At 32.9% G+C, this 17501-nt stretch overlaps 2 protein-coding genes across 2 annotated transcripts; both read left to right on the top strand.

Annotated features, from left to right (window-relative positions):
* The first annotated feature begins 2222 nt into the window (after positions 1 to 2222).
* On the top strand, positions 2223 to 5916 carry LOC130966603 (uncharacterized). Its single transcript, XM_057891418.1, has 4 exons — positions 2223 to 3096; positions 3191 to 4408; positions 4523 to 4767; positions 4885 to 5916. The coding sequence occupies exons 1-4, from the start codon at positions 2223 to 2225 to the stop codon at positions 5914 to 5916; spliced, it is 3369 nt and encodes a 1122-aa protein (XP_057747401.1).
* Positions 5917 to 11827: 5911 nt separating this feature from the next.
* LOC130966602 (uncharacterized) lies at positions 11828 to 15490 on the top strand. Its single transcript, XM_057891417.1, has 13 exons — positions 11828 to 11977; positions 12180 to 12447; positions 12551 to 12647; positions 12783 to 12903; positions 12988 to 13100; positions 13226 to 13343; positions 13442 to 13596; positions 13748 to 13898; positions 13992 to 14159; positions 14254 to 14427; positions 14847 to 14963; positions 15169 to 15309; positions 15395 to 15490. The coding sequence occupies exons 1-13, from the start codon at positions 11828 to 11830 to the stop codon at positions 15488 to 15490; spliced, it is 1869 nt and encodes a 622-aa protein (XP_057747400.1).
* The last annotated feature ends 2011 nt before the right edge of the window (positions 15491 to 17501 follow it).

Below are 17501 nucleotides of genomic sequence, written 5' to 3'. Positions count from 1 at the left end.
GCCTTCAGATTAATTAGGCCTTGAATCAAAAGATAAATATTAATTTGGTCCTTCAAGATAGTGAACCATGAATATATTACGTCTCTCCATTAATTTATTTATCATGTGAAATTTAGTGTCATACTAGGATGTTCTTACTAATTTTTCATACGGCAAAATCTTCCAAGACTTATTAACCCAATATTCTAAAAAAAAATTCGTGTTGATATCTTTACTAAATTTTAATATGTAAATGTAAATATTAAAATATTTGATACTTATTTTAATAATTCTATAAATTCTAAAGAATTAAGAAAGTTGAGTATAAAACTAAAGTTAAGTAAAATAAAAATAAAATAATTTACTTGTGTATGTATATAATATATAGAATAATCAGGATGTAGATTTATAACTAAACACAATAGTTTCGTGGTGTTCCTTATGCTTGCCTAGGAATGAGACATGGGTTCAATACCCATTGGAAGGATTTTTGAATATTGGATTTGATATTTAAATGCTGTTGAAGGATCCAAGACTTGCATTTGTTGTGAGCACAGTCTGTTCATGAATATTGGATTTTGATATTTAAATGATGTTGAAGGATCCAAGATTTGCATTTGTTGTGAGCACAGCCTGTTCATGTATTGCATCGAACCGGCGCCACTTTTGGTTGGTTTCGTGCGATTTGTGACGAACAGGTCAAAATTTAAAGTCGGACTGGCCGAACTGTCGGTTCGATTTATTCATCGGTTTTCCGAATGAATTGGAAGCTCTGGTCCGGTTCTTGCTGCTATCTTTTTACGTTATAATCAGTAATTTAGATTATTTAATTTTAATGTTCGTAGTTAGTATCAGTGATTAAAATAATAAAACAAAGTGTATTCTAATGTTGTTAAAAGTGAAACTCATTTTGAATGTGCATTTAGTTTTATTTATATTTACTTAGTTCATAAATGAATGTTTTATTTTTATTGATTTTCGTATTTTATTATATTTGTACTGTTCACATTCCATATTCATTATTAGATAATTAATTGATTTCTTTTTGCATGATTTATTTTTCTTTATATTTGGTTGTTGAATTTATCTTTATGTAAGTTTGTCTTATTCTAAATCAAAATGGATGATATAGACCAATCAGAAATTTATGATCCTTTCGTAAATTCATTCAGTCAAGTTGGTTCTGTTATTGATCATCCTCTGTTCTTGCAAAGTGAGATACAAGGTACATTCTCTTTCTTAAATCATATATTAATCAAGAATAGTAAAATAGAAACTTTATTTATTTAGTTCTAAAACATCTGATTGTGATTATGTGATGAGATATTATTCAATTAGTGTAAAATGTAAATAATATTTTCTGACGTATTTTTCTCACAACACTCAAATGAGTAAAGTATTTATTTTATATTATATCTTTATACTAATAGTTTATTCATTTTGTGTTGAGTGTATTTCGTGTCATGTAATTCAGATGAAATTCTATTATTGTTGGGTATATTTTTCTCGATTTTATGTTTAGCAGGCTGCCTTGATGTTAGTGACCCTAACTATGAATGTTCAATTTGTGGCGCGTGTTTCTGGTTATTAGAACGTGTTGAAAGAGATTCTACAGTTAATCATCCTATTTTTACTATTTGTTGCTCAAAGGGAAAAATTCAGTTACCTTATCTCCAAAGGCCCCCAGATCTGTTATATAATTTGATCAATGGAGATGATAGCAAGAGTTTGTATTTCCAAAAGAATATTCGATCTTATAACAGTATGTTTGCCTTCACGTCTCTTGGCGGTAAGGTATTGGATTCAGTGAATGATGGGAGGGGTCCACCGCAGTTTATAATAAGTGGTCAAAATTATCATCGGATTGGAAGTTTGCTCCCAAATGCTGGTGAGAAGCCTAAATTTGCGCAATTATACATATACGACACTCAGCATGAGATAATGCATAGGCAGCGAATCTTTGGGTATGTGTGTTTGAAACATTATTGTTTAGTCTTTCTGTTGTATTTTCCTGATGTTTTACTGTTATTTGTATTGGAGAACAGGTTTATAGATGTGACTTCATAGTTATACTGTGTTTTGTTTATAATGTGCTATTAGTCATTTTTTTCTAATAATTATATATCAAAATATCTTACAATTGTATTTTATGTGGTTTTTAAATATATTTTTTGTGCTTAATATATATTTCTTTTAGGTAAACATCTGAGATAGATAAAGAATTGATAACTGAGTTGTTGCAAATGATCGATACTCATAATGTCATAGCGCAGTCATTTCGAAGAGTTAAAGAATTCTATCAGTGTCATCCATCTGAGATTTTCTCATTGAAGTTGTATTCGCAACGGAACGTTGATCGAAGAATGTACAGTGCTCCCTCTTGCGATGAAGTTGCTGCTTTAATTATTGGTGATTTTGATTCGTCAGACCATGGTCGTGACATTATTGTTCGATCTACTGCTGGTCGGTTGCAACGTATATATGAAACTCATGCTCTATATTGGCCCTTACAGTATCCTCTGTTGTTTCCATATGGTGAGGATGGTTATCAGTTGAACATTGGTTATCGAGGTCAACATTCTGGATATGTTCCTGGAAGGAGAACAAGAGTTTCTCTCAGGGAATTCATATGTTTTCGTCTACAGATTAGGGAGCATGAAGATGGAATTATTCACAAGTGTAGGCGGTTGTTTCAACAATTTGTTGTTGATTGTTTCACGATGATTGAGTCCCAAAGGTTGTATGAGATTAGAATGAAGAAAAGTACAATTAGAGGAGAAGTTCTTCAAGGAATAGAGGAGGCTATGCGTCGTGGTGATGATGAGGCTTCTTCAATTGGGCCACGAATTATTTTTCCTTCCTCCTTCACTGGTGGTAGACGTTATATGTTTAACCGTTGTCAGGATGCCATGGCAATTTGTAAACATTTTGGCTATCCAGATTTATTCCTCACTATTACATGTAATCCAAATTGGCCTGAATTCCAGCGGTTCACAGAGCGAGAGCGAATTTCCATCGCTGATCGTCCTGATATCTCTTGTCGTATTTTTCATGCCAAGTTGAAGTGCCTCCTTAGCGATCTCAAGGAAGGTGTGTTTTTTGGTCCACTTAATGTAGGTATGTTCTTTTCTCGCTAAGTATTTCAATTTCTGTTTGTTGTTGTCGGACATGCAGTTGTTTGGTTCTTTAGTATGTTTTTTTTATTTTTTAGGTATGTATACTATTGAGTTCCAACAAAGAGGTCTACCTCAAGCACACATGTTACTCTGGCTTAATGGCGAAAGCAACTTACAAAGTGTTGAAATTGTTGATGAATTCATTTGTGCCGAGCTACCCAATCCACAGAAATTTCCATCTCTTTATAATGTCGTTACCAAGTACATGATCTATGGTCCCTGTGGTGCACTTAGACCGAGTTCTCCTTGCATGAAAGATGGTAAGTGCTCAAAATTTTATCCAAAAAGATTCGTTGACCAAACGAGTTTTGATGAAGATGGGTATCCAATATATAGACGTCGTAATATGGGTGTGACGGTGAAAATCAACGATGTCGATATTGACAACAGATTTGTTGTGCCATATAATCCACTGTTGTTAATGAAATATCAAGCTCACATAAATCTTGAGTTTTGTAACAAGTCAAATGTCATTAAGTATCTTTTTAAGTATGTTAATAAGGGTTCGGATCGGGTGACTGCAACTGTTGGAGAAAGATATGATGTTGGTGAATCTTCTCAGGTGGTTGATGAGATCAAACAGTATTATGATTGTCGTTATTTGTCACCTTCTGAATCCATGTGGAGAATTTTTGCTTACGATATTCATCAAAGATGGCCGTCGGTACAGAGGTTGACTTTTCACTTGCCAAACCAGCAACATGTTGTATTCGATGATGCTGATAGCACTACTCATGTTTATTTGCGCAACAGAGATTTGCTTACGATGTTTACAGGTTGGATGATGGCCAACAGGCGGTTCACAGAGGGGCGGTCTCTAACATATGTTGAATATCCAGGTAAATTTGTATACTGTTTGAAGAGCAGGGAGTGGAAACCAAGACAGAGGGGATTCTCTATTGGAAGATTGAGTTTCGCTCATCCCTCATCCGGTGAACTTTTCTACATGCGGATGCTTTTGAATGTGCAGAGAGGTTGTACCAGTTTTCGAAGTATAAGAACTGTGAATGGTGTTACTTATGATACATTTCAAGAGGCATGTTCTGCCATGGGTTTCTTGATAGATGATAACGAGTATGTTTCTGCTATTAAGGAAGTCGCCGAGTTAGCGTCAGCTGCACAGTTAAGGAGGCTTTTTGTGATCTTGCTGCTATCTGGTTCCATGGGAAGACCTCTATCAGTTTGGGAGCAAACTTGGGCTTATTTGTCTGATGATATTCTTTATCGCAGAAGACATGAGCTACAATACCCTGGTACGATTTTTTGATCATCGTGAATTTATTACATGACAAGTGGGCACACACGCATGCACACAGTAGATAAGTTATATTATCGTGTTAATATTTATTAATTATTGTTAAACGTAGATCTAACTATGAGTCAGGATGAGTTACAAATGTTTGGTTTGTTGGAGATTGAGAAACTATTGCAGAGTAATGGAAAATCATTGAGAAATTATGCTGGTATGCCGGTTCCTGATAACTCTTTAGTCTCTCAATTTAGCAATTTGATGCTACTGCGTGAGTTACAGTATGATACTGTTTCTTTGTCTCGGGAGCATGATGCAAATATATTAAAGTTAAATGAAGAACAGAGGGTGGTCTACGATAAAGTTATTGATTGTGTTTTAAATAAGAGACATGGATTCTTTTTTGTGTATGGGTTTGGTGGCACTGGAAAAACTTTTTTATACAGAGTTTTGTCAGCTAGATTGTGATCTGAGAAAAAGATTGTTATTAATGTTGCTTCTAGTGGTATTGCTTCTCTGTTGTTACCGGGTGGTAAGACGGCACATTCTATGTTCAATATTCCTGTTGAGCTTACTGAAGACACTATTTGCCGGATTAAGAAGGATAGCCCAAAGGCTGAGGTATTTCGAATTGCTGATTTGATTATTTGGGATGAGGCACCCATGACTAACAAATTAGCATTTGAAGCGCTCGATAGGACGTTGCGTGATATAATGGTTTCGGTCTCTGATAGGAATAAAAATTTACCTTTTGGTGGGAAGGTGGTTGTTCTTGGTGGTGATTTTAGGCATGTCTTGCCAGTTATTCCAAAAGGTTCGCGTGCTGAGATTGTTATGGCTTCCATAAATTCTTCTGTTCTTTGGAAATATTGTGAGGTTTTGCAATTGACAAAAAATATGAGGTTAGGAATCGGGTCTGAACAATCAACTGCTCAGGAGTTAAGGTTGTTTTCAGATTGGATACTTCAAATCGGTGAAGGTCGATGTGGAACAGTGGTTAACGATAAACTTTTTGTTGATATTCCTTCTGATCTAATCATTCCTGTCTTGGAAAATCCAGTGGAAGATATTGTAAATACAATATACCCGAATTTGGTTCAAAATTTTCGTGATCCAAGTTTCTTCCAAGATAGGGCAATACTTGCTCCGATTGTTGACAATGTTGAAGAGATAAATAATTATATAGTTGATTTGTTGCCCGGTGAGGAGAAAAATTATCTCAGTGCTGATTCGATATGTGGTAGTGATGCCTATTCTGATGTTGATGTTGATTGGATAACTGTTGAATTCTTGAATCAGATTAGGTGTTCTGGTCTACCTAATCATTCGTTAAAGTTGAAAATAGGCGTTCCTATTATTTTGTTGAGGAATATTGATCCGGCCGGTGGTTTGTGTAATGGGACTCGACTTGTCGTGCGAGATCTAGGGACAAATGTCATTGGTGCAGATATTGTTTCTGGTAGCAATGTTGGGGACAAAGTTTTTTATCACCAGAATGAGTATGATTCCTAGTGATACGGTTATACCGTTTAAATTCCAACGCCGTCAATTTCCGGTTTCTCTGTCCTTTGCGATGACAATCAACAAAAGCCAGGGTCAGACATTATCAACGGTCGGTTTGTTCTTGCGTCGTCCTGTGTTTTCTCATGGTCAACTTTATGTAGCTCTTTCCCGGGTTCGGAATAGAAACGGTCTTAAGATTTTACTTTGTGATGAAGGATTAGATGATGCTGGTAGGACTGAAAACGTTGTCTTTAAGGAAGTTTTTGATAAGATATAATGTTGTTTGTTGTTATATCTTTTAATCTTCTCTCTGTAATTTATAGTTTCTTGATTTTTATCCATATTATATCTTTTGTTAGAATTTTTTATTTTTTTGTGTGTTCTGTTTATTATTTTTTATTGTTATTTTGGTTCTAATATTTATGCCAAAGTCTAATTTGATGTCTGATATTTTAAATATTTTATTTCAGTGCAGAATAATTTTGCATGATCTTAATATTTTTTCACTCTTAAATTTGATATAAATTCTTTGTATCAGGAAATATTTTTTATTAAAATATTGAGATTTAAAGTAGTTAATTATGTGGTAAAATGTTAAGCATTTATTATACTCTATCAGTGTTCTTCTTTTATATTAACCTTTGATTTCTATATAATATAATCAAATGTTCTATATAAATATGGGATGGGATGTTCTATAAGCAGATAATTGTAGTTCTTATTTAAAAGATACTCTCTTCTTTAGTTGATAAATTTGATGATTCGTATTTTCGTATTTTTTTTCTTTTTCTTTATAAAAAACTATTGGATGTTCTTCTCCAGTTTGGCTTCTCCTCAAGAAGGGTGTATGTGCTCTTCTTTGCTTTCGTCGTCCGGTGTCTTTTCTTGTGATCCTTTCGCGCAAGCCCCTTTTTTTGCGGATTTACTTGGTCAGGTAATCATGATATTGATCCGAAGCTCCTATTGGAGTTTTGCGTTTCGATTTTCCTTGTCATTCAATAATCCATTTAAATTGTTTGTTAAATTGTTTAATTTAATTTTTTTTATTTTTTTAAGAGTAAACTACCATTTCTACCCACAAAAATTGAAAACGCTGACATATCTACCCATAGAAAAAGAAAATTACCATTTGTACCCATAAAGATTGACTTTTGCAAGCAAAATTACCCAAACCCTAAATAATTACGTAAGATCCCCAAATTACCCCCTTTTTTCTCTCAGGCACCCACCCTCACTCACTATCTACAGCACCTAAACCACCATTACTATAGCATCATCTTCCTTCCTATTGTCTCTCTCTCTATCACTCACTTACTCACTTTTTCTCTCTCACCTCTTGAACATCAACATAACCCAACCACTGTCGTCTTCAAAATCACAAAAAAGAACAAACTCAAATTAAATTGAAGAATAAAACATGCCCAGATTCAAAATAAAACCCTAATTTTTTAGAACCTTTCCAAAAAATTAACAATTTTTCAGATTTCAGATCACCATATTTTCGTTGCAAATAACACATAACACGAATTTGATTTTGGCGACACTGGGAGGAGATGATGAAGACGCATTGCTAGGAGGAGAAGAGAGCAGTGATGCCAAGAGAAGGAGAAGACGAAGTGTTCTTCCTCCTCTTCGGGCCCCCTCAACAATGGCGATGATGATGCGATAGCGGCGACAAGTCCCCACATTGCCAGTGTGGTCTCCCTCCCCCTTCTCTTCTCTTCTTCTTTCTCGGGTGGGGGTGTGTGTAATGTCTCTGTGTGTGAGTTTTGGAGGAAAAGGGGGTGGTGGCTGGGTGAAGAGGGTTAGGGTTAGAAAGGTGGCTGGGTGAATGGGATGGTGGTGGAATTTGAGAGTAGAAAGGAAAAGGGGGTGGTGGCTGGGTGAAGAGGGTTAGAGTTAGAAAGGTGGTTGGGTAAAGGGGGTGGTGGTGGAATTTGAGATTAGAAAGGGAAAGGGGGTGGTGGCTGGGTGAAGAGGGTGAAGGGGGCGGTGGTGAAATTTGAGATTAGAAAGGAAAAAGGGGTGGTGGCTGGGTGAAGAGGGTGAAGGGGTGGTTGTGGGATTGGAAATTAGAAAAGTAATGGTGAAGATAAGGGTAATTTAGGGATTTTAAGTAATTTTTTAGTATTTGGATAATTTTGTTATGCGGAACCCATATTTCATGGGTACAAATGGTAATTTTCTTTTTCTATAGGTATATATGTCAGCATTTTCAACTTTTGTGGGTAGAAATGGTAGTTTACTCTTTTTTTAATATAAACTATTTTATTTTTCATTTGTTGCATTCCGTAGACATAACGTTGTTTGTGCTGAATTTAACAACTTCATTAACAAAGGAACGGATGTTGTGACACCAAGTTGTTATCGTGGTCCTCTGTTATCTTTTCCTAAAAATGACTTCTGCACATATAATGATGTTTTTCCATATATTATGTGACTTTTTGAAAATATTAAATTTTATTCAATAATTTGATTATTAAGTTTTTTAATTGTAATATTTTTTGTTCAGAAAAAATTAGAAAGAAATTATATTGTTAATATATTTATAAAAAAATATATGACTGTGTTATTACTAAAAAACAATTATTTATCTTTTCTTAGAAAGAAAAGTCAAATGATATCAATGCAAATTTGATTTTAATTTGTCAAGAATATTTGATTTTAATCCATATTATATCTTTTGTTAGAAAAAAATTACTTGGTTTTTTCTATCTTCTATTTTTTATTATTATTTTGGTTCTAATATTTAGGTCAAATTCTAATTTGATTTCTCATATTTTAAATATTTTATTTTAGTGTAGAATAATTTTGCATGATTTTAATATTTTTTCAGTCTTAAATTTGATGCAAATTCTTTGTATCAGGAAATATTTTGTATTAAACTATTGAGATTTAAAGTACTTAATTATGCATTAAATTGTTATGCATTTATTAGAGTCTATCAGTATTCTTCTTTTATAATTAACCTTTGATTTCTATATAATATAATCAAATAGTGTATATAAATATGGGATTCTCTATCACTAGCTTATTGTAGTTCTTATTTAAAAGATGCTTTCTTCTTTAGTTTATGAATTTGATGGTTTGTATTTTTGTATTTTATTTTGCTTTCTTTTTTTTTTAGCCATTTTTTAAATATAGTTATCTTGTTTGATATGAAAAGGCCAATTTTTTTATCATACGTGTGGTTTCATCTCCAATCGGATAGGTATCCACGTTTCAGGGCCATATACATGAAAGTTGTACGTTCTTCTCCAGTGTGGCTTATCCTCACCAAGGGTGCATGTGCTCCTCTTTGCTTTCGGCGTCAGCGGTTTTTTTTTTTTTTTTTTGCGATTCCTTGACGTAAGTTGTTTTTTCTGCGGATTTAGTTGATCAGGAAATCATGAAATTGAAACCAAGCTCCTATTGGAGTTTTGTATTTCGATTTTCCTTGTCATTCAATAATCCATTTAAATTATTTGTTAAATTGTTTAAATTCATTTTTTTATTTTTTTAATAAAAACTATTCTATTTTTCATTTGTTGCATTTCGTATACATAAAGTTGTTTCCGCTGAATTTAACATATTCATTAAGAAAGGATTGGATATTGTCACACCAAGTATGCAATAATTATGGTCCTCCTTTATTTTTCCCTAAAAATCACTTCTACACAGATAATGATGTTTTTCCATATATTATGTATCTTTTTGAAAATACGAAATTTTATTCGAAAATTTGATTATTTACTTTTTAAAATGTAATATTATTTTTTTGAAACAAAATAGAAAGAAATTATATTCTTAATATATTAATAACAAAAAATATATGATTTTCTTATTAATAAAAAACAATTATTTATCTTATTAAAAAGAAAAGTTAGATGATATCAATGTAAATTTGATTTTAATCTGTCAAAAAAATTTGATTTTAATCCATATTATATATTTTGTTAGTAAAAAAATTCTTGGTGCCTTCTGTGTTCTATTTTTTTATTATTAATTTGGTTCTAATATTTATGTCTAATTCTAATTTTTTTGTCTAATATTTTAAGTATTTTATTTGAGTGTAAAATAATTTTGGAGCAGTTTAATATTATTTCAGTTTAAATTTTAGTAAAAATTCTTTCTATTATAAAATATTTTGTATTAGACTATTGAGATTTAAAGTACTTAATTATGGACTAAAGTGTTATGCATTTATTATAGTCTATGAATGTTGTTCTTTTATATTAACCTTTGATTTATATATAATATACTCAAATGTTGTATATAAATATGGTACATTCTATAAGCAGATAATTGTTATGCTCATTTAAAAGATACTCTGTTCTTAATTTATTATGTGGTTTTCATGGTATTAAAATTTGTTAAAAAACTTCATTATTTATTTCTATAAATTTGATATTTTTTTTCCAAATAAGTTGAAAAAAACTGTATTGTTAATATATTGATGAAAATAAAATATCATAATTTTATTAATGAAAACTAATTATTTATGTGTTTATACAAAGAATAGTCACATGATACCAGTGCAAAAATGATTTTAATTTATCATACAAAAATTTGATAAAAATCTAAATTATATTCTATTCATACAATTTTAATTTATTTTAACTATTTTTAACATATATATTTAGATAATAAATATATTATTAATAATAATTTTTTTATAATGTTATATCTAAGTTTTTTCTTGGCATCTCTTAACATCATTTAGTTAATTTATCCAAATTTCAATTAATTTTGTTTTTTTCTTGTGTTAGTTAAAATGTATCTTTTTTAATAGATAAACCAGATTTTTATTTCTAAAAGAAATCAATTCAAATTATTTTTTTATATTGACTTTTATTAAAATTCAAAAATTAAATATCTAAAATGATCAATATTTTTTTGTACTATCAATCTAAAAATATTTGGTTCCAGAATTTTTATTTTATTAATATAATACTCTTAATTTAACCATAACCCTAATTAAAGTCCTAAAACACGCTTCCACTTCAGCTCGACAGTTCTCTTCATCGCGAAGCTCACTCCATCCATCGCACCATCTTCGTAGCGCCTCCCTGGGCTGAAGCTTCTGCTTCTCTACTGGGTTTTGCTCACATGCAGAGAAGGTATTTGTATCTCTGCGATTCCATTGGATTCCACTGCCAGGGTGTTCTTCTCTTCGTTGCGTCTGTTCTTTCTCCACCACGAGGGTTCCTCTGTCTCTCTCTTCCGATCATACATCATGCTCCATCTCCATTTCTCTGTTTGGATAGCAGATGTCGCCACTACGGCTCAAGAGGTATTTGTGTTCTATGGCTCCGTTCTCCTCCTTTTCAATCTTTCTGGTTTCCTTCTCCAGTTTCAAATTTTTTTCCTGTTAATTGTTAATGTTTTCTTTTTGCATCGTTTATTTTCACTTGTTTGGTTTCTGATTTAATCATGGTGAATGTAACTTTTTTTTCTAAATCAATGGTTATCTCCTATGTTTGTGGTTTTGGTGTTTTTGTGCAATTTTTTGTTCTTGGGGGTTTTGGTGATTATATTTTATATAATTTTGTTTCTGCTATTGGACTGAAGTTAAGTGTGGTGTTAGGTATACTAGGCTCATGAAATCCTGTTTCTGCTTTATTGTGAATTGTCAAATCAACTATATGTGGTAGGTATTTGGTAATTTGTAACAGGCTTCTTCCCATATTTTTTTTGCTCTTTTCCGATGTGTATTTTGTTACTTGTGATATCTTCCTAAATGATGTGTGTAGGGATATCAATCTATATATGCCTATTAGTCTATCTCTGCCCCATATGTGAAACTTTCATTGTAAGCTTTAGTGTTTCTTAACTTTCAGAGTTTATAACTACAACATATCTGTTTATCTTCTCATCTTAGTGCTGAAATTTTCTCTGTATATCTTCTCTTTTTGGTGTTCTTATCCTATATATGTTGGGAATGAATAACCGTGTTGATCTGGTGGAGAAAATCACTCCCTGGAGAGAATCATGGAAAGTGCATGTTAAAGTTGTGAAGTTGTGGTACCACAAGAATCCTGGTTTGGATGCTTCTCAAAATCTGTTGCATATGGTCTTAATGGATGAGAAGGTAAGTCTTATTTTATGTTTGTATTTCCTTAAGTTGTTGGAAACTTTTTTTGTTTTTAAATATGCAGAACGGAATTTTTATTGTTGGTTGCAAAGTGATTTGTTTTTGTTGTTTTAGTTTTTTAATCAATTGTTTTTATGCTGTTTGAATAGCTAAATATGTTAATAAATTCAAAATATGAACCATTTTTTTTCAAATCCAGTTACACAAGATCCAAGCAACGATTAGAGATCAGCTTATATCAAAGTTTGCTTCCTCTCTACACGAAGGGGATCTGTATTTGATGAACCATTTTACAGTTGTACCAAACACTGGTATGAACAGAGTGACCACTCATCGGTTCAGACTTTTGTTCCAATACAAGACCTCTATTGTTTCTGTGGTATCTCCAAGGATCCCGCATTCCGGTTTGTGTTTGAGATCAATAGATGAAATTGATCAAATGACAACCGAGCACAATTTCCTTATTGGTTTGTACAAGTTTCTTGCTCTATCTTTTTATGGTCATAGTATTATGTTTTAACAAGTCTGGTTTGTAATTCAAATTTGTAAATGTTTCAATGTAATTATTAGACTTTGTTGGGATCATTACTGGTGTTCGAAAAGAAAGAGATGTAGCATCATATGGGAAGCTGGTCAAAGTAGTTGTGCTAGAAGTTTTCACTCATGGGTAATATGTCTCTTACTTTTTCCTATATTAGTAGTTATGCTCTATTCATTCAATTTATTTTTGTTTCAGCCTTTATGTTTATAACAATAAATATATACTTAGATTCTTTTGATCTTTTGAAATTTATTTCTCCAGCAAAAAGGTCCAATGCAATGTCTTTGGAGATGCTTGTGATCTTTTGGAGTATGATAAATTACAAAAATATCCAAGATCTCCGTTGATTGTGCTGAGTCTTTTAAAATCAAAGCAATTGAAGGTTAGTTTCAGGCATATTCAGCAAATTTTTTATCTAATATCTACTTTTCTGATTTTTTACCTTTTAAGTTAAATATGGTTTGAGGTTAATAGAGTAAGATTCTTTGATGCAGGTGGAGTAGTTCTACAGAATGTGATCAATGTCTCTAGGTTATTTATTAATCCTGACATTCCTGAGTCTGTTGAGTTCCTAAGCAGGTTAGTTGTGAAATAATTATTGTAAAGGTGCAAGCTGCTGTGCTTATTTTGTTGGTATTCATGTATATATTTTGTCTCATGAAGATCAGTTACTGTATATTTTTTTGTAGATTTTGTGTATCCAGTTATGGATTCTCAAGACTTGTGAGCAATGATCTTGGATACTTAGTTTCTAAAGTTGATGGTGATTATTTCAATCCCAAAGATATCTGTAATATTCAAGATATTCATTTAGATAACGGGGTACTATTTTAGATTAGCAAAGTCTCCATTTAATACTTAAACTTCAACTTCTTAAACATGTATGTTGGGTTTATATCATTGTCTTTAAAATTTTACAGGATGCTCATTACTTTGTTATTGGGACAATTAATGAAGTTATGGATGAACCAGATTGGTGGTACTACTCATGTGTGTGTGGTCATGCCGTTGTTGACCATGAAGATCTCTACCTTTGTGATGCTTGTGGTTCATGTGTTGAACATGTGTTGGTCAAGTAAAGTTCATATATAAATCTACTATTTAATAGATTAATTATTAATATTTTAGATTTTTGGTTAGTTCTTTGTTATGCTTCACTCTATGTGTTTTTAAGCAGATTTAATTTCTTGATTTTAGTTATCATTCTTGTTTGTTAATTGTCTTAGATATAGGATTCGTGTAAAGATTCATCATGGTGGGTGTGCTGTTTTGTTTGTTTTGCTTGATAATGCGGCAACAAAACTACTTGGAAAAACGTGTTCTGAAGCATTTATCGGGGTAGACGAAGAATTCCCTGTTGATCCTAGTGTGCTTGCAGTATGAACTTTTTCATATTGAACCTCATTTAGTGTTTGTTAATTTTATTTTTTGTGTTCAACTGTATTGATTCTTTTATATTAAACTCCCAAGGTCTGTCGGTCATATTCTCCACAAATGTTTGGTGATGTTGTTGGAGAGGAGAAAGTTTTCAAGGTTGAAATTCTTTCTGCAGTTGATCCAGATTACTCCGTGTCCTTTAAAGTTGTAAATGTGTTTAGTAATAATCTGGAAGCAGCTGCAATCAATGATTATGTGAATGTATGATTTCTGACCCTATGTTACAACATGTTGATGCATTTCTCTTTTTTCTTGATCAATGCATTCGATACTTATTCTAAGCAAATTATCCCAGGCAAGGCTTCATGATCCGATTTTTGCACCAATCTATGATGCCTATTTGCAGTATGCAACTGTGAAAGATTACAAGACTCAAGTAGTGTGTGATAATTCTATTCAATCAGAAACTATTGAAGATATTATTACTGATCTGATTTCACCCAATCGCTGCTATTCTGATGTTGAGAACGTATATTATTTATTCTCATTTGTGATAAAATCTCTTTGTCCTTTCTTTTTTGTTATTCTTGTTATATCATATGCTGAAAACTTAGTAATTGATAGTTTTGTAAATTATTTGAAGTTTGAAATGCTATATTAATTTTTTGTGTGCTGGCATGGTGGTTTCGTTTTTATTTTGGGAACTATATCATCTGTTTTCAAGAAACATAAGTGGTGGTTCTCAACTTGTTTGTGTGGTTCTCTTGTGTCAGCTAATAAACAAATTTTATCATGTGATCTATGTCAGCTTCAATGCATTGATGCTGTCCCAAGGTGTTTTCTTCTTTAGTTTTATTCTGTTTTCCTCTGTTTTCGTAACTAATTATTATTCCAAACTTAAATCAAAATTTCCTTGTTTTCTACTGGTTTTTAAGATTCTGCTTGAAGATTGTAGTGTCTCATGCCAATGGGAACAATATATTTGTTCTTAAAGATCGTGAGGTTGTGCAACTAATAAAGATTAAATGCTCCAGGTTCTTGGATAATCACCCAGAGTTGAATCAGGTTCTCATGCTGCTGTGGTTTTAATTAGTATATAGTTATATAGATATATAGATATAAATATAGTTAGTTTGTATGTTTTGACATTTCTAAGAAATACGTAATTTATTATTATGCTATATTTTAACTATTTTGTTTTTTTTTTATTTTTTGTTTTTAGGGATCTTATTCCAAAGTTGTTCCATTGAAACTCATTTCAATTCTTTAGCACAAAAAAGTTGTATTCATGGTTGATGCTAGGCCTGTGGGTTATGAGATGAATCGATCTGTGTATATTGTTCAACAAATTTGGGATGATGCCTCTGTTATTAATGTTTTTGAATCTGCTTCTGAGATGAATGATCATAAGGTTTGGTTTTATGGTTTTTATAAGTTGTTCGATTATTAGTATTTAAAAATATCAATAACTGAGAGGATTTAAACTTTTTTTTCAGATTCGTGTTTTGGTTGATTCTTTGCCTGAAGTTGAAGACGCTTTTAGCCAATGTGGAAGTGATCATGACGCTGTGGAGGATCTAGATGCTTTTTAGTTTAATATGTTAGGATACTACTATAAGTTGTTGTTGTGCAGGATCTTCATGCTTCTTAATTTAATATGTTCAGATAGTAATTTAAATTGTCGTTTGGTTTGTAATACAATGTTAGTCTCTTCTGAATTGTAATGTGGATATAATTATGATATTTATATATTTAATCAAATTTCTATTTTAATTATAACAAAAAAATGTGTTTGTTTTACCATTTTTAAATAAATTCGTGCAGTAATTAATCAACTATTAATCAGTATTGAAAATATGATAATTGCGGGAAATAAATATATATACTGCTTAATAAAATTGTTTTCATTGCCATTTTTAAATGTATGTATTCAACCTAAGATTAGATTTAATTGTTATTAAAAAATATATCTGTCTTTAGTTTTTTTTTATTTATTTAATCAAATTCTTTTTTAATTACAAGAAAAAATATGTGTTTGTGTTTCCAATTTCAAATAAATCCATGCAATAATTAATTAATTATTAATCAGAACTAAAAAAGAAATTGATAATTAGAAAAAAAAATATAGATAATGGTTAATAAACTGGGGTTCATTACTGTTCCGAGGGTTACCTGAAACGTGTAGCTCGGTCGTCTGGCAAGACTCGAGGTAGGGGTTCCGTGACCCGAGCTTGGTGTGCTGAGCGGCTGGGGGTTGTACCTGCAATGACACTCCGATGCTTAAGTTAGCATGGGTCCAAGCAGATATTGAGTAGAATTAGAGTATGAGTTATACCTGGGTGCTCCAGTGTATTTATAGTGGTTGGTCGTGATCTTCCCTGGATAAGATATTCTTATCTTATCTTATCTTTGGGAGTCTTATCTCTATCTTTTGTGGAACCGCCTTTCCTAGGCCTTTTTCGGCCTTTAGGTTTTGGGCTTCGTTCCTTTTGATGTGCCTTCTTCTTTATTTGTCCGAGGTCCGACCTTAGGCGTGGGCCTTTGGGACGAGGTCGGACCTTCTGCGAACTTCCCGAGTTTGGAGAGCTCGGTCAGGGTATGAACAGTGCCCCTGTCCGAGTTCGTCCTTTTGAGAGGTCGAGCTCGGGCATAGTCGTCTTTTCAAAATTTGAAAATGGCCGTTTCAGCATTTATTGCTTTTTACCGTTTCTCCTCGATTTCCGTTCGGGCTCTGTGAAGGCATTATTTATTTGCCCCTTTCCTCATTTTCTTTGTTTATTCTGTTCCCTTTCCCTTTTTCTGGGTTTTTCGCCACCTCTCTTTCGAGCATCTTCCTTCTTTCTCTCTGTTCTTCTTCTCCGATTCTTTCTGTGCGTTGTTTTTCGGGGTTTCCTCTGCGCCGCTGTTTTCGTTCTTCTTGCATCGGAGCTCGTCGTTTTCTTCCTTTCTTCCAGGTTTGTTTCTCGTCTTTACTTTCGCTGTGCACATATGCTTTTGTTTCTTTTTCTTCTATGCTGGGGTTGCCCCGAAAAGAGGCGCCGCCATTGTTTTGGTTGTTTGTATGTGGGGGGGGCTCTTTTCTCTTGGTACTTTGTTTTCGGGTTACTGCATTTTTTCTTCTAAAAGAACTTTGTTTTCTTGCTTCTGCTGAATGGGTTTTTTGCTGTCTGCCTATTATGTGATTTTTGGCTTGCTGTTGTATTCTTCTTTGTAGGCAAGATTTTTTATGTCTCGAAAGGTGTTTCAAGCAATGTCGACCAAGATTCCGAGTGGTCTTGGTTGGGTAGATCCTGTTCCTCTAAGGGTCCCTTCTGTTGTAGATTCTGAGTATCTAGTTAGGTTCCGTAGGGAGTGTAGTATTTGTGAGAACAGGGAGTCTGAGCGGGATTATGAGCTAGTAGCCCCGGAGTTCGAGGAGAGAGTGTGCTTCCCGCCTTTAGAAAGTTCCGAGAAGCTATTCTTTTATGCTTACGATTGTTTTTTCTCTAAGCTGGGTGTACGACTTCCTTTTACCGACTTGGAGTCCGAGGTCCTTTGGTCTTGTAACCTTGCCCCTACGCAACTCCATCCAAATTCTTGGGCGTTTTTAAAGCTGTTTCAACT

The sequence above is a fragment of the Arachis stenosperma genome, chromosome 3, assembly GCF_014773155.1.
Source record: "Arachis stenosperma cultivar V10309 chromosome 3, arast.V10309.gnm1.PFL2, whole genome shotgun sequence".
Lineage (NCBI taxonomy): Eukaryota > Viridiplantae > Streptophyta > Magnoliopsida > Fabales > Fabaceae > Arachis > Arachis stenosperma.
The sequence above is the reverse complement of the archived record's forward strand: the minus strand, read 5'-3'. Positions and strand labels throughout refer to the sequence as shown.

Coding starts and splice junctions, on each gene's coding strand:
- LOC130966603 (XM_057891418.1), top strand. CDS start 2,223: ATGATCGATACTCATAATGTCATAGCGCAGTCATTTCGAAGAGTTAAA. Junction 4,409..4,522: donor ACATGAGCTACAATACCCTG/GTACGATTTTTT, acceptor TGTTAAACGTAG/ATCTAACTATGAGTCAGGAT. Junction 4,768..4,884: donor AGAGGGTGGTCTACGATAAA/GTTATTGATTGT, acceptor TCTGAGAAAAAG/ATTGTTATTAATGTTGCTTC.
- LOC130966602 (XM_057891417.1), top strand. CDS start 11,828: ATGAATAACCGTGTTGATCTGGTGGAGAAAATCACTCCCTGGAGAGAA. Junction 11,978..12,179: donor TGGTCTTAATGGATGAGAAG/GTAAGTCTTATT, acceptor TTTCAAATCCAG/TTACACAAGATCCAAGCAAC. Junction 15,310..15,394: donor CTGAGATGAATGATCATAAG/GTTTGGTTTTAT, acceptor CTTTTTTTTCAG/ATTCGTGTTTTGGTTGATTC.